The following is a 23366-nucleotide window of genomic DNA, read 5'->3' on the forward strand; positions in this document are numbered from 1 at the left end:
GTATATAATTTATCTTCAACAGCAGCCCAGGAATTCATTTTTGGACAAATTATGGGATTTTTGTATCTACATAAGAAGAACTGGATCAGACAAAAGGTCTGTCTAGTGCAGCATGTTATTCACATAGCGGGTGATATTTGACTGGTCTCCATTCATTATGTTATTAATTAGTTTTATGAATTGACTTTTTTAAAGAAATGAACAGTTTTCCATGGAAAAATCTGGTAGTGGAAAATTCTCTGAAATATTTCTGTGTACAGAAAATTTTCCAAACCCACATCCCAAAAAAGCATGCCAATAAGACATCAACTGCCCTCATTCTCAGTTCAGCAACTGATTGGTAAATCAAGAAGGCAACAAAACGGGTGAAGTAAGAATGTAAGAAGATCTGAATCAGAACAAAGGTTGGTCTTATCTAGCTTTCTGTTTACATATTTGCCAGTCACATGTCTGTTAAAAGCCCAGAAGCAGGACATGAATGCAGTAATCTTTCAGTCACGTTACCAGAAACTATTATTTGGAAGCATACGGCTTCTGATACTGAAAATAAAATATGACATTAGTAGTAGACATTGGTAGCATTATCTCCCATGGATTACTTCAGTTTCCTTTTGAAGCATTTGGTAGTAAATTCCTGCCAGGGAATTATTCCCAGAGTTTAGCCTGGAAAAGAGCTTGTCAGTCCATGCTGCTAAGAAATTCCGGCTGGAGACGGGATGCGCAGGTGCATCTGAACTTGTCTACCCTAGTACTGAGCTTGAAGCTTATGACAGATGACTCCTGTTTCTCTAATTTCCTGATGCCCACAAAAAGTGTAGCTATGATCAGATCTGAAACCTCTGAAGATGCATCATTTTTCTTAGTGCTGGAAAGACTTGGAACTTAATGTGGTGAAGGAACAGAAGGTAGAGAAAGAGAAATAACAGGAACACTCTTTCACATTCCTAAAACTGGAAGCTTGGCTCCCACACGTCATCATCATCTTCACAGCTATCTTATACAACCTTGTTTGTTACAAAAGCCAGTTCTCTACCACAAAGACAGTGGCCTTGATATGGTTTTTCATTTTCCCTTGACAGAGATTGTGAAGAGTATGGAATTCTAAGGGCAGGGTATATGTCATGAAGAATATAAGGGCCGACAGGTAACTGGGGTGTATAGAGAGATGGAGGGGGCATGTAGGAAGAAGCTAGCAGTTTCCTTCTCCTCCCACCTCCTAACCCTAACCCTTTTCTAAATAAGGCTTTTATGGAACACTTAGTTGGCTGAAATAAGACATAAATGTTATAATTTGTATTCATGAACTGCAACATTTGTATTGAGATCAGCAAGTATTCATATCAGGGTTAAAACATTTATGGGAAAAGAATGTTTCTACCATCCTTCTCTGGCATTGCCATGGAGATACTGGAAGCTTAGACCAACTGAGATCAGTCTTGAGTAAGGTTTTCTATAAACATCAGGCAACAATACATGAATCATTTTCTTTTCAGTGGAACATTACCTGCAGTTTAATGTTCAGAAATAGTACCAATATGTGGAATTCTGAACATGAGCAAGGGCTTTTCATCTCTTTGCTGGTACAGGAAAGAGCACATTAAGCCAAACAATTGCCTATGTTCTTTCTTGTATCAGTAAACCATAGCTTAGTATTTTGTCTAAACACAGCTGCTTCTTCGTGGCCTCTGTGAATGCACACATATGGGTTTTGGGAGTGGACACAGGTTCCTCACCTACACATCTTTCATTTAGTGAGCTTTGTTTGTGAATGGTCCTTAAAGGTAAACATGGGCTTAATTATGTCATATATGTACTGAAACACATACTGAGAATACTACCACTGACAGTGAGCTACTAAACCCAACTTAAGTCTTTTTATTAGCATATATGCACCTTTAATGAATTTGAACCAAGTTAGCTAATGAGTACCTTCTAAAAGAACTCTTTGATCTTCAAGAGATGCACTGTTTGTTGTCTCCCCACCCCCACCCCTGTACAACATGTAGGAAACATACATGTAGTTATTAGTGGCTTTCCTACTCAAAGTTTACAGAAGCACTGCAGACAGCAAGTATCTTTTTGAATGACTTGTGGTAGTGGAAACTTGGCGTTGGCTTGGTGTTGGAGTCTTGGGTGGTTGATCAGTGTGTCAAGCTTAAAAGAATCCAGAAGTACTTGCCAAGCCCTAAATCATGCATTCACATTTCTAATAGACTTTAATTCATTAATCCTGAGAGCTTTCAGAAGTTGAAGTTTCTTTACCCATACTTGTTTGTTATTCAATCAGCATAGAAAGCCAATAGGATCATGTTTTATGCATATGTGTGTATTTTGCAAGAAGAGTATGTTGTAGTGACAATTCTAAAGACATTCACAAGTCTTCAGAGTGCTATATAGATATGCTGTGCTTGAGGATATAAGAAGTCAATTAGAACAAGTAGTTGTTTATCCATCTGTCTGAATGAACTATTAACACTGATTGAAATTATGAATTCTTATGCTTTCCCAGCAGTACAAAAATGAGAATCCTATTGCCAATTTATGTTTGCATAAGGGGAGTCATATAAAACTTAACAGCAAACTGCCACTCATCACCAAGTAGCTGGTTGTGTTCCTGGAAATGTGCCTAATCATGAGTGTAAATTGGCAATAGAATTCTGGCTACCATGCTTTAATCTACCCTGTTTCCCGAAAATAAGACAGGATCTTATATTAATTTTTGCCCCAAAAACGTATTAGGGCTCATTTTCAGGGGATTTTTTTTCATGTACAACAATCTACATTTATGCAAATACAGTCATGTCCTCTTCTGGTTGCTGCACAAGGGTGGAGGGCGGGCTTTCACTTAACTAGGGCTCATTTTGGGGGTAGGGCTTTTATTACAAGTATCCTGCAAAATTATACTAGGGCTTATTTTCAGGTTAGGTCTTATTTTCAGGGAAACAGGGTAGTTGCTAAAAACATTCTGATTTTTCTAAATTTAAACAAATAATTCACTGAGATATTTAAATTCCAAAGGATTTAAAAAAATAAAAAAGAGAAGAGCCAGTTATTTGGGTAGATACAAATTATTAACAACCAGGAATTACATAAGAAAAAAAAATCACAATGCATGGAACAAACAAATCAATACATAATTAATCTAGTATTCTCATACACTATGTAATATAAAGCACATGCATCCACTAGAATGTCAGTGCCAATTCTACTTCGGTAATAATAGTCAATATTCTGTTGCTAGTTCCAGATAGAGTAGGCCCATTGAATCAGTGAGATTTATGTAAGTGTTAATTCATTGCTTAGCAGTGGAGTCAGTAATTTTAACTTGGGAGTAGTGGTCGGATAGTGACCAATATCTTTTTGCTAAAACTGGGAATTTGTTAAACTACGACTGTTCTTCTGATAATAAAGTGAGAAAAGGGGATAATCGGATATCTTCATATTAAAGAAGACATCCATAACCACTCTTTCCTCTGAGCCTGGCAGTGATGCATCAGGGCTGCATAGCCAAGCCGATGTTGCCACCCATTTGCTTCTGATCACAGCTGGAGCCATGGGCGCAGGGGGTGGGACCCCTGCCCCACACTAGCAGAAAAATAGAGAGAACATCGCCCATCGTCGTTTAATCGTTCAGTCGTGTCCGACTCTTCGTGACCCCATGGACCAGAGCACACTAGGCCCTTCCACTGCCTCCCGGAGTTGTGTCAAATTCATATTGGTTGCTTCGATGACACTGTCCAACCATCTCATCCTCTGTCGTCCCCTTCTCCTCTTGCCTTCACACTTCTCCTCTTGCCTTCACAACCCTTCACGGATTGCTGCCTTGTTGTGGCGAAGGGGCTTGAGTAACTCAGGGAAGCTATGGGCTATGCCGTGCAGGGACACTCAAGACGGACAGGTCATAGTGGAGAGTTCCGACTAAACACAACCCACCTGGAGTAGGAATTGGCAAGCCCCTCCAGTATCTTTGCCAAGAATGCCCCATGATCAGAAACAAACATTGTCCATAACCAAAAATAAAATACTTTTCAAGACTCAAAACTTTCAGATTTTCAAGAGATTGAAAACATAAACCTTCACTTGGGAGTAAACAGTGTAAAGAAAATAATTTCTAGCAAATTTCCTCACAAATTTGACATATACTTGCTATTTTTAATTTTGACAGCACTTTAAAAATATTGATTGATATGATTTTTTTCTATATGGTCTAACATCTGTTTCAGGAGCTATGGAAATACGTACTAAATACAAATATGCCTGTTGTACAGTTGTGCATATATTTATGTATTCTGTGTATTATGTTTATTATTGTTGTACACAGCTTTGAGAATTTTTGATCTAAAGTATTTATAAATACAGTAATGATGTTGAGTGAGCATATTAATAAATCTTTGATTTTATCCTCTCACAGCCATTGTGCAGCGTGAGGAGGTCTGCTCTTTAAAATCAGTTCTTGAAAAGTTAAAAATAATGTTCATTATGGTTTATATGCAGACAAAGGTAAAACAAACAAAAAAATGAAGTGGTGGTACTTTGAAAAGTTTTTGTGGATCAATCCACTTCACTGTCCCACTACTCGCCTCGCCCCCCCCCTTTTGTCAGGACATGCTTGCACAGACTAACCCAGGCACTACTTTAAAAATTGTACCACCATGTAGTAGGTAGAGTGACAAACTAGGACACAGGAAATCCCTGCTTGGCCATAGAAACTCACAGGACCCCTGGGGCACTTACCTTGAAAGCCCTAATAGGGTCGCTATAAGTCAGTTCTCACTTGACACACAGAAACACACACACACAGAGACACATTTATTATTCAGAATTTTTTTTTGGAGAAGGTTAATTCTTCACAGCGCTTTCACAGATACATTTAGTTCCCTGGATCTACTTTGCATTTATACAAGGTATTAAGCAACACTCATTTGGTACATTTCCTAAGATCAAACAGAGTCTTGAAAGCCTGAAAGCAAAATCAACAGTGACAGCTGGTGTATGATGGACTAACATGTGTCACTTCGAATAAGGGGCCCTACCCCTATGTAGCTAACTGTAAATAAGAAAAAGAATGCTAGAATTTTTGAAATAGTTAAGTTTTTTTTTCCCCCTCAATCAGAATCTCTGTATTGGGAAGAAAACACGTATTTTTTAAAATATGATTGCAGCACTTTAAAATACAGATTCAATTGGCAAATTCCATGGCCTTATTTAATGAGTTGCTAGAACTGTTCCTGCATTTGTGAGTCAGTTACCCCATACATTAGACAGATAGTTTGGAGGCTTGATAGTTCTTCCAAAATCGCCTGGGTGGAGTTCTCTTTGTATAGCCATGTTGGTATGCAGTGAATTTGATTTGGCACAATAGTAAACTGTTAAAATTTGGAACAGATAGCTGTCTCCTATCTTTATATGGGAACATCACAGTTTCTAGTTTTATTCTGGGTTTCTTGCCATTACAAATATAATTTATTCTTTTATATAACTGTTTTCATATGATACATACTGAAGAGTGGATAATGATTCGGATAGAAATAGAGCCTCTTTTTTTTAAGGCTGCCTTCTCAATTAATGAGTTTGGGAATATGTCCCAAAAAATCTTTTTTCCCCTCCAGGCTTTTTATAATGCACTCAAATTATTCACTAGTATGTCTTATGCTTTCTTTATATGAGTCGATGCCTAAATATTTAATGGAAGTTGAAGCCTGTATAAATAGCAAATCTAATTGTTCACTCCTGGCTCCATTGGTAAATGTCTGCTTTCGTCTCCCTTTATTAAAATGAAGAATATTTGGGATCTCTAGCAGATTAGCAAACTATTCCTATGAGCACAACTAAGGGAGGGTAAGTGGATCCAAGTTTAGGCTTACCCACAAAAACCTGGAAGGACCTACGTTGAGGCAGTGGGTTTAGCAAGCCAGGAACCTATAACATGGTGATCTTAATAAAGGAATAAGATGAGTCCCACCAAATTCAACCCTCCCTTGGCACCAAAAACTTAACTTTTTTTTTTGCAATGGTTTGCTAGACTATTCGAGGTGATGGCAAGCATCTCCCCAACTCCTTCCCTCCACCTCTTTAATTGATAAAGAGTGTGCCTATGACTACATGTTCACTGGTTTCTACAACTGGCCTACCTACATCAGCTTGGGTATCAATACCACAAGTTCCATCTTTGTCATCATTAGCACCAGGGGAGATGCACCTTGGTCCATCATAAGTACCATTGATATCATGTTTATCTTTGTTGTTGGCTCCAGGAACTATAGTTTCCCCTCAGTGCAAATCATTATGTGGCCTTCAGTATCCACACAACCATCTTGATCCAACTCCTGCCATAAGATTTGTTATATCCACCAGCTCAAAATCACAGCCTTCTATTCTGCTTTCTACAAACACAAATATCATCTGATAATGACCCATCAGATTCTGATTATGACTCATGAGTCTGACACATCTCTGTCTTCTAAACAAGTTGCCAGTACATCATCAGATGTTATTGTGATTGATGCTAACTTCCCCTTGCCTATAGAAGATGTCTGATCCTTTATGAACCAACTAGTTATCATGATATTGTCATTGGAAGTAGATATCTCAAAGCCATCAGACCCTGTTATGAACCTTATATTAAAGAGTTTCCAGACTGAAATAGAAAATAAAGGCTTTTGCTTATTTGAAGGCTAAATATCTGAAGAGGCTGCTAGTCTAAAAGAAGATGAGAAAAGAGGAATGACAGCTCATTTATAAAAGAGCGAAATCCTATCACAAAGAGTACAGACAGATGTACTGACATGATATTTGTGTGGCTTGAATGGCCCACAAAGTTGGCAATTACTATATACCTGCTGAACCTAAACTAGTATTTGTGATGAGACTCAAATAGTGACATATGTAGCCAACTCAATATAGGAAGATAATCATGATAAACTCTGTCCTCTATCCCACCTACATCCAAGAAAATGGATCTATTTTATCACAGATAATGGAAAGGACCTGTCTTCCGTTTCATTGTGTGGTCATCTGTGCACTTCTACAACTCACCCTCCTCCCCACTGGATTGTCCCATCCTGCCCTTATTTAGATGGACATGGAATTGTGGAATTGGAGGGAAGAAGGTGTACATGTAGAGTGGAGTGGGTGGGGCTGCTCCCAAAACTCAGCGGCTAAGCTTTGGAAAATTCCAGAATATGCTGCACAGGCTTATAAGAACTCATATGTTGTGAGTGCACCATTTGAAGAAACATAATTAGAGGTAAGGAATCTCTTTTTCTCCAGTGCTATATTTTGGGATGAGTGTGCCAGTACAGTTGTTACATCCCAGCAAATCTCCAGGCTCCATGCATTTCTGACTGAAATCCAAAAATGCATGAAGAACCCTCAACAGCTTCTTCTCCTTGCGCTGCAAATAACATGAATGTGTGAATGGCTCCATCTTTATTCCATTTATTGCTTCTCCCTCTGGAGTGTACCTAAATCTCTCTCCTCTATGGAGCCAAATCTGTGTGGAAGATTAAACTATCCCTCAGTGCAAAAACATTACTCCCCCTATTCCCTATGGCGTGTCAGATGTACGTCTGCCCATGCAAACATGCAATTAGAACTCTGCAGGGTGCACAGCCCCTCGAGAATTGATTTGGAATTGAGAAACGGCAGGCAGGAAAAGTACCGTGTTTCCCCCCAAAATAAGACAGGGTCTTATATTAATTTTTGCTCCAAAAAACGCACTAGGGCTTATTTTCAGGGGATGTTTTATTTTACAGTCATGTCATTTTCTGGTTGCTACACAATGGTGGAGGGCGAAGTTTCACCTAACTAGGGCTTATTTTGGGGGTAGGTATTATTTTCAGGGAAACAGGGTATTGAGTACCTCTCTCCATAACTTTTTCCCCCCTTTTGGGGGAAGGGAAAAAAGAGGTTTGTAAAGGGTTTCTGTTATGTTTAGTTTGCCCCTTAGGCATTGGCTATAAGTTCCTAAATTCTAGTCAAGGTTGCCTGCCTGATTCATATACTGTATGTGTCTCGAAATAATCGAAGCAGCTTTGAAAGTCACAGACCCGTTCCTAAAAAGCCCTCTGATTCCAAAACGTTTGGGCTAGATTTCAGGTTCTGTTTTTAAAAGCACAGTAATGTTTCAGCCTAAAAGGAGTCACTTTATTAGCCGTGTGTATGTGTGTGTGGCATGTGTGAGAAAAATAGTCCTTAAGTTTCAGCCTTTCCTGTGGAGTCATGACCAGATTTCTTTGTATAATTTGGTGGTTAAGATCCATAAAGGGGCTTTGATATAAATAGTGCCTTCTTACTCAGTTTTTCTGCTCCCTCTGAGACTGAGTCACATCTACTCACTTTACTGACCAAAACAAACTAGTTTTAGTCCCCCTCCAGTTTCTACAAGGCCAGCACAGTGATTTTCCTCACGCGCCTTTGACAGCAGAGTCAGCTGAATTTGTATTACATAATCTTTATTTCTGGCTGTACTAAAAGTGGCAAGAAAACCTCCTCCCCAACCTTAATTTTGCATGTTGCCAACACGAGTTTCAAGCAGTTAAAGAAAATTGTAACAAGACTTGTTAATGGGGTGAATTTAATGGGGAAATTTAGAAAATTATGAAACCAAACCAATTTTGTTCCCTGTTTTTCCCCCCCTTCTCTCTCTATTTTGCAGACTCCCTTCTGACTCATGGCCCACTCAAAGTTAGTACTAGGACTCTCTGTGTAATGTTGTTTCATAGCAGACCACCTTGGAGAAAACCTCCCATTCTAACAGTATCAGCAGCATTAAATTAATTTTGTTTAAATCGAGTCTTTGTGTACTGGTTGCATTGCTGACAAGCTTTGTGGTATCTTAAATATGTCATACTGTTTATTTGTGTAGTGTCTCTCTAATGGAGACTGGGGCCTCTCTTGTTTTTCCTTCTACACATTCCTATCAGGTGTTCCTTCTTTATGTTCTTCTCCAAAGCTGCAGACAAACCTATTTCTGGATCTTTCTCAGGGCTGTGTATATGAATACACCTCCTATGTTCCAGCCTTCTCAGTTTTTCACTTTGCTGGCTCAAATGCCAGCTTTATAAATCAGTATCTGCCTGAATGTTCATTTGTGGTCTTAGACCACAGCCCTAAAATTAAGAAAGTTATATCTATGTGAGGTGGCTGTGGGAGGTCATCTGGTGATTTGGAATCCATTGTCATCAGTCTACTGATGACATACGGCTTCAGCTCTCCTTCTATCATCGTAAAGCGGATTTGTTGTGATGCGGGGCAATTGTTAAGCGAGGCACCACTGTACTGTAATATATTTGCCTCAAATGGCAGACTGTCTGAGAGGTATGGAAAGGGAGTTTGTCTCACATGTTACAGCTCACTGCTATAAAGTAAGACAATATGCTGAACAGATGAAATAGCAAAACTGTCTGATGATAGCAATGAATCTGAAAAACCAGCTGTAAAAAAAGTCTTAGTAGTATAGCTTAAAAATGCGATGGGTTTTTGAAAATGTTTGCTTTGTTTTCTTGGACTCATGCTTTTAAAAAAAGATCCTGGTGCCAAAAAGTGCTTGCTTTCAACTATGGAAAGAGAAATCTTCATATGGAAAAGAACATCCTTCACAACTGGGGAAACATATTCTCACACTCTTTTAACAGTCCCATAAACCTAGAGCAATTATACAAAATTCCATCAAATACATCCATGAAAAGGCCATCAACTACAACTGGCAAATTTTGCAAATCATTCCAAATACTCTACTTTTTGTATCCTCACCTAGACATCTTTTGTTCTGTTTTGTTCTTCTTTTGGTTTTGTTTCAGGTGTGAAGGGACTAGGGATATAAATTTGCACTTTTCATTCTCGCAGGCAAGAATGAAGAATTTCAAATGGTTTTTCTATGCTGACAAAAGAGTTTTTGCAAAAATATAAAACATGCATAAAATTCTTTTAATTTGCCAAAAAAAAAAACACACACCCCTCCACACCCCACAGAAGTGTTCTCTCTTTTTTAAAGAAAGGCCTGTATTTTGTGTAGGAAACATAGTATGTTATGTTGAAAACATTGTATTTTGCACAGAATACAAGGTTCTGTAGTGCAAAATATGAAATTTTTGTGCAAACCCTTATTTTTCACAAATGGTGCTGGTGAACAAAGTGTTGGTCTTGGCTCTTGTTCAACAGCAAAAAAAATCTTCTGGCAATTGTCCATTTTTTTCAATGAGAAACCGAGACACAGTTTTTTTAAGCCAAAATTTAGGAAATTTGCCAGTATTTCTTACATTCTTAGAAAGAATACATTGAAATGGCTTTTGGAATTTTTATGTAAATGTCCAGTTACCAGTCTTTGTAGTGGCTGGAAGTGGCTGTCTTTGTGGTTGGAAAAGAAATGGAAGACAAAGGAATGAGGAGAAGCAAGTGGCTGTCATTGTGGTTGGAAGTGCCCACATTATAAGGGACAGATGTTCTCTAGTCCAGCATCTTGTGGAAGAAAAGAGTAGTTGTGTGTGCCCAAGTTATAATATATATGGGTGCCTTCCGCCTCCCAGTGAAAGCTAGTGGGAGATTTTTAGTTTTATTTTATTTTACTTTAGTGGTAATTACAATGAAGTGTGATTGCGCTCATTGTCTCTAGCAGCATCTGACACTTTATCCCCTTTCCCCTTTGTACCACATCATGCCAAAGGTGTTCCTCCACAAGAACGTGTGGCTCTGTTGAAGATATTTCTATAAACATTTCTATCTTCTTCATAATTATATAAATTGATTCTTTGGAGACAAGTGAATGTACCATCCTAAAATATACCTCAGTAAAAACACCCAGAGCACAATAAAATGTTCCTTTCCATTATTTTGTTAAAGGATTTAATATGTGGTTCCTAAACTCTGAGTCACCAGTGAGATGAGTAATCAAAAAATACAGTGCAGGGCCTGGTTTGGTCGTGAGTCATTTGAAACAGCAAAGCATCTAGAGGTGGAGTTCAGTTGTTCATATGAAAATGCACAGTTCCAAGATCTTTCCATGGAGACTGTTAGTTGATGCTGCAGAATTGTCCAAACCCTCACACGATCTTCTCAAGAGCTGCAAATCTGCACCAGAAACTACTGCATGGTTTTTTATAACATTTATAACATTCGCCCAGGACTTGACCACTATCACACTGTACTTTTTTAATGCTTCTGCACTGTAATACTCAATAAGGACGAATATCATTGCTTAGAAAGATTTAATTAACCTCTTTTCTTGACGTTGTTATATTTTACGTTGGGGAAAGAGTAGTTAACATAGTAAAGAATTAAAATATGTAGTCCCTGTCTGATGGCAGTGGTACCAAGTTATGAATATGTACGTGAATTCTGGCTCTTGGGAAACAGAGGGTGAAATCTGACATGAGTATTCACTGAGATTAGTGTTCTTCTTCTGACAAATCAGTCAGGATAATTGCTTTGGTAATTAGACTTGTAAATTAAGCTTATGTTTAACAAAGCAAGTAAGAGTAAAGGATAGGGGATGAGAAAAGCTTATGCTAAGACAGTCAGATGTCTTTCACCACTTAAGGAATCACTGCATCTAAACACAGGCTGGCCAAATCACATAGTTTGATACTAAGTTATCTTGATTGATTTAATATATCTACACAAGGATAACTGGTCATATAGAAGTTTCCTCCTACTCACATGTATTTCCCCAAATTCTTGCAAAGGGATATGCCAATACTACAGCCAAATGTGGAAGTTTTACATACAGTGGTGCCCCGCATAGCGACGATAATCCATGCAGCAAAAATCGTCGCTATACGGATTCATCACTATGTGAAATTAAAAAGCCCATAGGAATGCATTGAAACCCCTTCAATGCGTTCCTATGGGCTTAAAACTTACCTTTTAAGCGAAAATCCTCCATACGGTGGCCATTTTAGCTGCCCGGTATGCGAGGAATCCGTCCCTGTTTTACCCGGCAGCCATTTTGGAATTGCTGATCAGCTGGGGGAAAACATTGCTATGCGAAAATCGGTAAGCGAAAACATTGTCGCTATGTGGATTCATCGTTAAATGGGCGCCTGTTATGCGAGGCACCACTGTACAGTATTTAAGTTCTTTGTCACTGAGTTCCAAATTGTATTTAGGTACCACACAATTTTTGTGTACATGTAGCACTATACTGTATTTCATGAAAAATCACATGGTTCCTGAAATATCACATAAATCATACCTGGAGAAGCAGATTTATTTCTAAGCATGTAAATGCACCTGCTCACTTCTATCTAGGGTTTTAGGTTTAGTCGCTAGAGACAGAATTATCTTCATTTTTACTACAGTTAATAATCATACTGCATGTTCCATTTCAAATGAAGACAACAGAGAATTTCCTCTGAGGAGAAAAACTGCTTGTGTGAATCAGAACCAGCTGAGACGATATTCGTCACTGTTAGTGGAACTATAATTATTCGTGGCCTCTGTGAATCACAGCCTGGGTGATTTGCGCCTGCGCGGAGCCTCATCGGAAGATTCTAGAGCTTCTGCAGTAGCAATAAACACATTAGAATAACCCCCTTCCCACCTGTATAAGTACCTTGGCGTCAAGCGTCCCCTTTCAGTTTCTTTCAGCCGCCACGTTGAGAGTCCCTTTTTCTGTTTCTGCTTCTGTGGGTAAAGTGAGAAAATAGCTTAATCTTTATTCCTTTTATTTCATTTTCTTTTAATACAATTGTACAACTAAACAAGTATAAAATTTTTATTTTAGATATTTCGGCCACTCCCCCCCCCATCCAATTCATTTTTCTTTATTGTTTCTTCCTAATTCATTGCCCCTTTGGGCCCATTTAAGCACTGCATTTTCTGTGATAATAAGATCCCCTTTGCCAACAGACACACCAAGTGCCTTTTCTGTTTGGGAGAAGAACATCAAACCTCCTCCTGCGCCCACTGCAAAAATTTTGTCGGTGTCAAATACCATTTTAAACCCAATTTGAAAAAAAAATTATCTTATTCTCACTGACATAAATCATAAAACCCTCATTTTCCATATCTTCCTCCATTCTTCATCATTTATTCTTTTTCCTAAGTCTTGTTCCCATGTTAATGTCAATCCTTCTTCCTCAGTCTCTCTAGCATATACCTTTATATCACTTATTCCCCATCTTTGTCCAACCCCTGAAAAGTACCATCTCATCCCTGCTAGACAACCGAGAGGATACAAGGGCTTGCTAATGAAATACTATCTATAGCCAGTGTGGTTTACTTGGAGTACATCTTAGAATCGCAGAACTGTAGAATTGGAGAGGTCCCTTATCTTGTCCAGTCTAACCACCTTTCTGTGTACAAATTATTATTACAATCTTTCCTTAGGGCTTTGGAGTACATATTCACTGTTGAGTAACCATTGAATTATATAGCATCTGTTTCATGTGCCCACAAGAAGTTATTGAAGAATAATTTAATGCATAAATCAGATTATAAAGAAAGTTATAGTAATTCACCAACTATCTCACCCACCTTGCTTTGTTGGCAATAAGAGGGTGAGTGGATCATAGTGTGACATTGGACATATTTCCAGTAGTAATTGTGTAAAACTTACTGCTGTACTACTGAGGATTAGAAAAATCCAAAGGCTTGCCCACAGATCTACAGTGTAGCAATATCTAAATATCCTCAAGCACAGGGGGCCTCAGATTTTACTTTTCAATTTTCTTTCTGCACAAACAATCACAGCTTTGATTGCTGCCATTTTAGGGGGCAAGTTTTGTTTGGCCAACCCTGGAGATGGCAATCTTATTGCTTCATTGATTAGTATTCTGCCTAGTTGCTTCCCACTGCTTTGGAGTCAGCTTGTAGCCATTGCCTGGCAACCACAGTGTAAAAGTACAACACCAGCTCCGAAGTGCAAGCATGCTGCTATTAAGAAACTACCAGCCTCTTTTTTCGCCTGCGAGGAAAAGACAGATTAGAAGAAGGAGCATGGAGAAATAAGCGAGGAAAGAAAATAACTGCAGGGTGAATGCACGAGAGTCTCATTTAGAGACATTTGGAACACTTGGGCTTCCAGAGCTAAGGTTTGGTCTGTCTGTTTATATTTCTTCCTTTGCTCCTCCCACCTCAGCAAATTGAGTTGTGGAGGAAAAAAGTCAATATGCGTCTTGAAGCAAGATTGCCAGGCATAGATTTGCTGTCCCTTTCTTGCATGTTCTGTGCATGTTCCGGTCAAATAACAGCACCCTGTCCACACCATTTTGGACAAGGCTTGTGCAGAGTTCTTTAAATGGGTATGTCTGTTTTCAGGAACAGTTTTGTCTTAGATTTGGTCCTAGGTTTGACAACAGAAAGTGGTGTTTCAAAGTCTGCCTCTCCTAATGAGCCTTAAGTGACAGCAGTTTTTCTGACCTTTCATTTGAGGCAATTGGTGAAAAAAAATCTTCTCCCAAGTCAGCTGTGTCTGACATAGATTGCGGGAGATGCAGCCAATACCATAGAATCATAGAACAACATAGTTAGAAGGGCTCTACAGTATAAGGCCATCGAGCCCAGCCCCCTGCTCAACCCAGGAATCTAAATAAAAGTATATCTGAGAGAGGCCTATCTAATTTTCTCTTGACTGCCTCCAGCATTGCATACCATTTTTGCATAGCTACACACCTTACAATTGTGTGCTGGTCATGTATGCGCTATCCCGCTCAGTCTCCTAGAATGTACAGAATGTGCATGCACACCAATACAGCTTCATACTCAAATATAAATTTAAAGTCTACAGTGAGGAGATAATGCATCTTTGCAAATGAATGTTCAATGTGTATGCAAACTCTGGGTCCCTGGAGAAATTCAGCCTATAGATATTCTCTTTATGTACTCCAGCTGGGTCTTGCATTTGGAAATGTTACATTTCTTTCCTATTGGTTAACAATTTTGTCAGAGACATAAATTACTTGGGAATTATGTTGCCTATTTGCAGAAAAATTATGGGTGAGGTGTACTTTGTATAGGTTAGTTTATAGGAATATCTCTCAGCCTTCCTAGCCCTCTGGATTTGTCATACATGATAGAATTTATGGATTGAAGAACGTATGCTAAGTTAGCTAGTAATTCTATATGGCTGGATCCTGACAGACCTATTTGTTTTTTATAGTTCTTATTTGAAAGCTTCCTAAATATCTCTTCACCAGACCCACGTTTTCAGTGGTCTGACAAATGTTCTGGGTAGAAGATATGGTGGCTTGCTTAACATGGATGTTAGTGTCCCATTCCCCATAAGGTAGATATACGTAGCTGAGGCAGTTACAAGGTGAATTGCAAAATAAATTTCAGATACCAAACAGGAATCTTGGCTTTGCCAAGGCTGCAAAACAAGCTGTCACATACAACAGGGTTTTTCTAGTAGGAATCACTAAGATAAAAGCCTTGTCCAAAAGACCCAGGACTGACTTAAATCCAGAAATGGAAGAAGCCACACCTCAGAGAAGATGCATTGTATCATACCCGTTTACACAGGGAAATGTATGAAACTGTGTTATATTGAACTGGGGAACTGATTCCTTCTAGCACAGTAGTTTCTGCAAGGACTAGCATTGGCTCTATAAACTCTTAGGCTGGTATCCTCAGTAGCACCTGGTTCTTAATATCACTTTTGACATGAAAAAGCATTCTACCTGCAGAGCCTATGCTTTCTGCTCATCTATGGACCATCCTCCATTTCACATGCAGCAGGTACTTATTTGGTCTCACGCTGATCCTGCATGAAGGTGTCGCCAGTTAGCTCTTTGGACTAGCAGGTAGTGCTGGAGGGCTTTGCTTGTTTTGCATGTCCTTTTGGAAATGCCAGCTAGGCTGATTCAGGAGCAGACGATCCCACTGTGACTATCCTAGTTTCCTGTTTCACTCCCATCTTTAGGATACAACGGCTCTCATTTATTTCTGAAGTATGAAGGCTTTAATCCAAGAACCAAAGGTGAAAGCTTAAATGCTATCACCCCCCCATCAATGTTTATTCTGCAGTGCTATCTGATTTTTGCTTTCTTGCATATACGTACCTAGGGAGAAAGTGGGATTTTAATGGGATCTTTATTTGCCTTCCAGAGCCTAGGATCGGCAGACAAGAAGGATTTATACCCTTCAAAGTAAGTCTATGTTCTTCAGTCTATGATTTCAACGATATTTAACAAAGAAGTAAATGTATATTCATGATCGACATCTCAGTATATCAGCAACCTGCATTACTAGTGAGATTCTGCCAGATGTGACCTAAAATACCCTTGTATTCTGTAGACAGCCACCACCCTAACACCTGAACCCTGGTTTGTGGTAAACCCAAATATGTGGCAGATGTTGCTGCCCTGATCTGGAAGGAATGGGTTCCAAATTCTGTTGCCCTGAGCCCCATTTTGCTGAGCCCTGCCCTAACTACTGCACTAAACTGAAAACAGGTAAGCAGAATTTTATCCAGATGAACAAACAGCAGGCTTTCAGATTGAGGCTGGTGACTTATGAAGTTCCTCACTGCCTTCATGGCTAAATAGCAGCCTCCTTAGCCCTTCTCAAGGTTATACGCTCTCCCCGCCCCTTTCTGGTTCATCTTGGATTGGCAAAGGCAAATCACCATATCGTCCTCGCCCATAAGCACCTGCCGAACAAGCAACTCCCTTCTGGTTGTGTCCTGTTTGGAGGCAATTACCAGCTCACTCACGCGGAGTGTCCCCCAAAATAGCAACACGCCTCCCTAATTAAAATAACTTCAGACTTTCACTACAGTGTCAGCAACTGGTTAGCAGTGAGCCAGCTATCATCCCCTCTTAGTGGCACCATCGTTCTCCAACCCTCGATAGCCTTAGGGGCCTGAAATGACATACAAGGGTCCGCATGACCCTAAACCTTACCAAAAAATTAAACTGCTGCCAAATTGATGGCCATAGTCTTTGGTGCCAAGCCCCTTTACTTCAGGAATGCCTCCCTGCCCCCTTAGCTACAAAAGTGCCTAAAAGTTACAGTTACATCACAGTTGTAATATATACTATTTATAATTTCATTAGTGGAAAAAGATTTGATTGCAAATTAGATATTGTTTGTAACTAGTTATTTCCAGGTCCTGCTCCCTTTGACATATCTTGTTGTCCAAAATATGTGATGATTTATTTTGGAGAATGTCACAGACTTTTGTAACTTCCAAACCAACAAGGAAGCACTAGTATATGTTGTATTCAAATGAGAGTGTGTACTGTAGATTACAAGAAGGCTGTGAATGTACAACAAATGTGTGTGACACAAAGATACAAGCTAGCCACACTTTAACCTGCTTTTGTGTACAGTACCATATTTCAGGGTCCTTCTTTGCCACATTGAAAATGTAAACATGCAGAGGGTGAAATGGATTATATTGGCCTTTGGCATTACCGCACAGCCGCTGTGCCATGAAAACTGAAAAGTTACTGAAATCTGCCGCATAGTGCTTGGTATGGCGCAAACACTCCTACCCAATGACCTCGCTAACTGCCTGCCATCACCATGTTTAAAATGTTTCATGCTTGAGACTTGGCTTCTAAATCAGCATTTAGATTTTTTAAAAATTAAGAACTATTTGTCTGCTTGCTTCAGGGCACTTTGTAATTGCTAGTTTAACAGAAAGGGAGTGTTAGCTGTCAGTAAAACTACTCCCTTCTCTATGCCCCTTGGCAGAGTGCTTCATTCAGAAGGCTAAAGTTTGCTGTCTCAAATGATATGTACAGCATTAGTCAGCCTTGGTATTTCTGCTGCAATCTGTGCTGTCTCTCTGACAACGGGATCGCAAAGGTGTGCAATGAGACTGAAAATATTGCATAGCAGGGTTGCTCTATATTGAGGAGGTGCTTCGCCAGCATGACTCTGCTTCCAGCGGAAATGGGTCTTTCTTATTAGGACTAGACATATCTGCAGTGTTTCAGTAGTGTCCATGAAGGAGGTGTGTGCTTATCCTTAGGAAGTGGACTTCATCTATAAAAACTTACTATTTGTTTAATTTATCAGTGGTCCAATAAAAGGTATCACCTACTCTTGCATATGTACAGTATATCCTAGTAATTCTAGTTATGTACTTGTCTGTAGCTATCAGATCTTTACTAGGAATCTGTAGAGATGGTGTGTATAAACTTGAAACATGTTTCAGATGCTGGATCTGCTTTTAAGGGAATACTGCTCTAATGGAGCCACTTCTTCCCAACTTCTCCATTTTATGTCCATATACAGCTTTTCTGTCTCTATACAGCTTATCCTCCTTCCTCTGAGGCAGCTGGGTTTTCGCTTACCCTCCTCTTTCACTGTTGTGGGGGTGCAGTTCTGATTGCCTTGGGCATTGATGGTGAGGCAATGAGCAACTCTAATGCTGAGGTACAGGCTCCTACGCATTTGCCTCTCCCACAAACATCAGCCCCTTGTGCTTGCCTTTATTGCACTGTGTAGTTATTGTGACCCTGAAAGCAAGCATTGTATCCTAAGGAGATACAGTTCTTCATATTGATTGTATAGTACTTCAAGGTATGGACTTGTTGGCGGCAGAACAGCTGTGTCACCTTCCGGTTTAGTAAAGCCAGTCTGACTAGTTCTGCCTTGCCTCCACTGCCCTGCCTGGCTGAGTGCTCTCAAATTAAACAGTGAGCAATTGAAAGATGATGTACATTTAAATAAATTGGCCGTAAACATTGCCAAAGAAATAGCTGTCTTAGTCTGTATGAGCATGTTGGAAAAAAATAAAGGGGGAAGAGGGAGAAGATGGCAAAATATAGCAGTACTTTAAAGACTAATAGATTTATTCCAATCTGAGCTTCCGTGGATCAAAATCCATGCATATGTCAGAAGAATCTGATCCATGTAAAGTCACATTGAAGTAAATATATCGGTCTTTAAAGTGCTGCTATATTTTGCCTCCCTCCTCCCTCTTTTTTTGGTTATATACATGTTGCTTAAGCTGGGTGAGATGCTTAGAGTGGTTGATGGAATGGTGTTCTGGAGAAGAGACTGAATTGTTTTTTGCAGTAGAACAGCATATATAGTTAGCCTTGGACATCTGCCACACAATGTCTGCTGCCTTTTTTCTTTGCCCACCCCAACAGATATATGACGAAGTGTCACTTGCTCAACAGCATGACAAATAACAAATCTTCCTGCATCTCCCTGCTTCTTATCAGAAAAATTAAGTCAGAAGGACATTTTGGGAATGGATTTTGATATGTGTGCTTAACCTCTGCATTTTTATTACTGACCGTGAAACATGCCTGAAGTTTTGCATAGCAACCATATCCTGGGCTGCTCCCAGACTTTAAATATTACTTAAATTATTGCTTAATGGATCCTGTATGGGATCTTTGAGCCTTAAGCTTCGAATTGTCCATCTACATAGGAGACAGGTTTTATTTAAAATCCTATCTCACACATCATTTACTTTTTTGGATACAAGGAAGGAAGTTAAGCTCACGGCATTAATATCTACACATGGTCTGATGTGGAAACTTCTAGTTGCAATATTCCTTCCCAGAACAGCGTGAGCATCATCTCTTCAAGCATGACCTTACACCCTTTAACTGCCCCAAACCCTCGTGATGTCTTACTATAGCCTGAAGGCAAAATGCAGATTAGAGTTTGCCTTCTGTCTAGGCAGTAGTTTTGTCAAGACTGTTTGTCGATGTGGATATGTTTGGTTTTATTAGCTGCAGCTTTCTATGTGCTGGGATTGCACTGGGAGACTTTCTGCTATGTTGGTTGCTATAGAAACACAAGTGTTTCCTCCACTTTGCCACAAAATGCAGCCTTTTAAATAATTTTAATTTCAGGCCAGTTTAAAATGCCTAAACTGATACTTCACTTATGCATCACAGTTGTACAATTGTCTGTGATGAATTTTTCTTTTTGTTTTGCTTTAGTTTTTAAAGAGTATATGTGTGTGCATATATAGATAGATAGATAGAAAGAGAGAATTCAGAGCTGGATGGGATGTTCATCCGACCATAAGAGTAACTCTCTCTCCAGCCGTGCTGCCCTCTACAAGTCCTAAAGGGACCACCCTGAAGAAGAAGAGCAACTGAAAAGTCATTCTCCATGGCCATTCAGGTCTTGCCTCCCACTGCAAGTCAGGGGTCATTGGTGGTAGTGGTTAATGACTGGTCACTGCTAGTTTAATGAGCAATTGAAGAATGAAAACAGAATAAAAGTGCATGGCTAGCAGAATACATGGCTGGCAAAATTGCCTTACTATCCGCTGGCAGACTGTGTTCCTTATATCCTCAACACCAATTAATTGAAAGCCTAAACAGGAAGCCTTGTATCTCTTAGAGACAACCCTAGAATTGAAATCTGAAGGGGGTCAAGGGTTGCGTGATCATGAATTGTGTTGATGCCTATAAAAGAAAGTGGGCAGCAAAGTGTGCCTTCTGTATATCAAATTTAATCACCTTTTTTCCCTTCGATAAAATGATAAAGGCAATAGATGTTATAGCCATGATGCCCCCATTTTATTATGCAAGTTGTTGAAGTCCTTCAAAAAGGGACACTTAATTGCATTTTTATAATGAGCAGTAATAGATGGAGAAGCTGTATTGTGCTTACCGAAAAAAGGTAAGAAGCAGACTATGGTACAGACTGTGAACTTACACTGTCAAATATTAGAGTGAAGAGGAATGTTAGAAGAGCCATAATGCCAAAATAGCCTTTCAGGTTAAACCCGTTTAAAGAATTGATTTGCAGTATTAGGCTCAATTGACTGTGATTCAGAAACACTGTGGACTGAAATCAGAAATATAATTAAGGAACCATGCAAAAACTCCTGTTCTGGTAGTCAGAAGGGGGAAAAAAAGCCTAGATGAATGATAAAACTCTTAAAACGGTTAACAACAGGTGAGAAGCAAATGTAAAAGATGACAGAAATAGGATCAGAATCCTGAATGATGATTCTCATATAGAAATGAAGTGATTTTCAGTTATTGTCACGTAGAGACAAAGAGTACTGTTACAGTAATCAGCCACCAAAATAGAAGAGAGAACAACATATTTATTTATTTATTTATTTATTTATTTCATTTCTATCCCGCCTATCTGGCCAGATTTGACCACTCTAGGCGGCTTACAATCAGCAGTAGTAAATATTAAAAACATTACATATACACGAAAGTAAAGACCATAGGAGTATAGAAGAAAAAGTCGTCAGGAATTAACTGTTGGAATTAGCTGTTGGGAAGGCCTGCTTATACATAAATGTTTTTAGTTGTTTTTTAAAAGTGCCCAGCGAGGGGGCCGCACGAATCTCAGGAGGTAAGTTGTTCCATAGGCGAGGAGCCACCGCCGAGAAGGCCCGATTTCTGGTCTTTTCCTTCCGGTCCTCTCTCGGCGTCGGGCTCCTCAGCCTTACCTCCTGGCTTGCGCGAGTGACACGGGTAGATCTTGGTGGGAGGAGGCGTTCCGCCAGATATTGAGGTCCTAAACCGTTTAGGGCTTTGTAAGTAAGCATCAGTACTTTGAAGTCGATGCGGAATCGGATGGGCAGCCAATGCAATGCGGCCAGAGTGGGGGAGATATGTTGGTATCTTCTCACTCCACTGAGTAGTCTGGCCGCAGCATTCTGCACCACCTGAAGTTTCCGCAGCAGCCTCAAAGGTAGCCCCACGTAGAGCGCATTACAGTGGTCTAATCTTGAGATTACAAGCGCATGTACCAAAGTAGTGAGGGCCCCCACGTCAAGGTAGGGTCGCAGCTGGGCTATCCGCCTGAGATGGAAAAATGCGGTACGGACCACAGACGCCACCTGGTTTTCCATAGTGAGCGCCGGGTCCAGATGGATACCCAAGCTGCGAACCCCATCGCTGACAGGCAGGGTCACGCCCCCAAAAATGAGGGAATCACCCAAATCCCCAGCTGTGGGAGCGCCCACCCTCAGTACCTCCGTCTTGTCCGGGTTCAGCCTCAGCCCGTTCTCCTGCATCCATTCCCGTACGGTCTCCAGGCAACGCTGAAGGGACAGAACGGCATCTCCTGCAGTTGGAAAAAAGGAGATGTAGAGCTGCGTGTCATCAGCATATTGATGGCACCGAGCTCCACACCCCCTGATGATCCTCCCCAGCGGCCTCATGTAGATGTTAAACAGCATTGGGGAGATGATCGACCCCTGTGGAACCCCACAATTGAGGCTCCACGGGGCCGAGACATTCTCCCCGAGCTGGACTCTCTGGGGTCGGTCCTCCAAGAAGGAACGGAGCCAGGCAAATGCCCGGCCACCTATTCCTAACTCGGAGAGCCTCCCCAGGAGGATACCGTGGTCAATGGTATCAAAGGCCGCTGAGATGTCGAGGAGGACCAGCAGAGACATTTTGCCCCTGTCGGCCTCCCTCAACAGGTCATCGCACAGGGCGACCAATGCCGTTTCTGTTCCATGGCGCGGCCTGAATCCCGACTGGAATGGATCCAGGGCATCTGTTTCATCCAGGAACGCCTGAAGCTGATCGGCCACCACCCTCTCAACTACCTTGCTTAAGAAAGAAACATTGGCGACGGGCCTATAATTGCCAATTTCGTCCGCCGCCAAGCTCGGTTTCTTTCTTATGGGCCTAATGAGTGTGTCCTTGAGGGCAGAGGGAAATCTGCCCTCAAGGAAAGACCCATTAATTATTACAGTGGCCCATTCCGTTGTTGAGGACCTGGCTGCCTTGATTAGCCAGGCCTGGCAAGGGTCTAAAGAGGAGGTGGTGGCACGACAGCGGTCAAGCGTCCTGGCCACAGTGTCGGGCGAAACGGGCTGAAAAGAGTCAAAAGTCACCGGGCAAGACGGAGCGCTGGACATCTCAGCTCGACTCACTGTGTTCAAAAAAGGGGAGAGGTCCCGGCGGATGGCCTCCACTTTAGATTTAAAAAATGCTGCAAATTGGCCCGGTGTAAAACTAGGGGGAGGCCTATCTCCCGGGCCAACTCCGGATAGGTCACGTACTATACGGAATAGTTCCGCCTGCTGATTGGACGCCTCGCTTATCCGGTTAGCGAGGTATGTTCGATTGGCAGCCTTTACCTTAGCCTGGTAAAGGTTAGTAGCGACCTTAACAGCTATACGATTAAAAACCGTCGGGTCCTTTCTCCATTTGCGCTCTAGCCGTCTCCTGACCCGCTTCGACGTCCGGAGGTCCTGGGTAAACCAGGGCGCCGGGCGATCTCTGCGGCGGAGAGGGCGTTTAGGTGCGATCATGTCTACGGCACTAGTCGCGGCAGTGGACCAAGCCTCGACCAGAGCCTCGACAGGAGCGCCAGCCAGGTCAGCCGTAATCCCTCTCATGGCATCCTGGAATCCAGTCGGATCCAGTAGCCTTCAAGGGCGGACCATAACAATAGGTCCGGGCTCCCTGCGAGGGGGGAGAGCCATCTTGGTGGTACATCTTATTAGGTGGTGATCCGACCAT

The 23366-nt window shown here is 40.9% G+C and overlaps 1 protein-coding gene across 14 annotated transcripts in view; it reads left to right on the top strand.

The window, feature by feature from the left end:
• The window catches only part of LOC110086925 (ankyrin repeat and fibronectin type-III domain-containing protein 1), a 316329-nt gene that overhangs the window by 159575 nt on the left and 133388 nt on the right, over window positions 1–23366 (top strand). For 11 of the 14 annotated variants that reach the window (XR_013539113.1, XM_078381382.1, XM_020808190.3 and 8 more), the window contains one exon: window positions 16045–16085. Coding sequence is in view for 9 of the 14 variants with exons in the window: in XM_020808190.3 (XP_020663849.3) it covers window positions 16045–16085 (41 nt within the window). In the remaining 5 variants the exon portion in view is untranslated. Of the gene's footprint in view, window positions 1–13796; window positions 14031–16044; window positions 16086–23366 lie in introns of those variants that run through there. The other 3 variants (XM_072982924.2, XM_020808197.3, XM_078381383.1) reach the window with 3 other exon arrangements.

The sequence above is a fragment of the Pogona vitticeps genome, chromosome 13 (genome assembly GCF_051106095.1).
Source record: "Pogona vitticeps strain Pit_001003342236 chromosome 13, PviZW2.1, whole genome shotgun sequence".
Taxonomy (NCBI): Eukaryota; Metazoa; Chordata; class Lepidosauria; order Squamata; family Agamidae; genus Pogona; species Pogona vitticeps.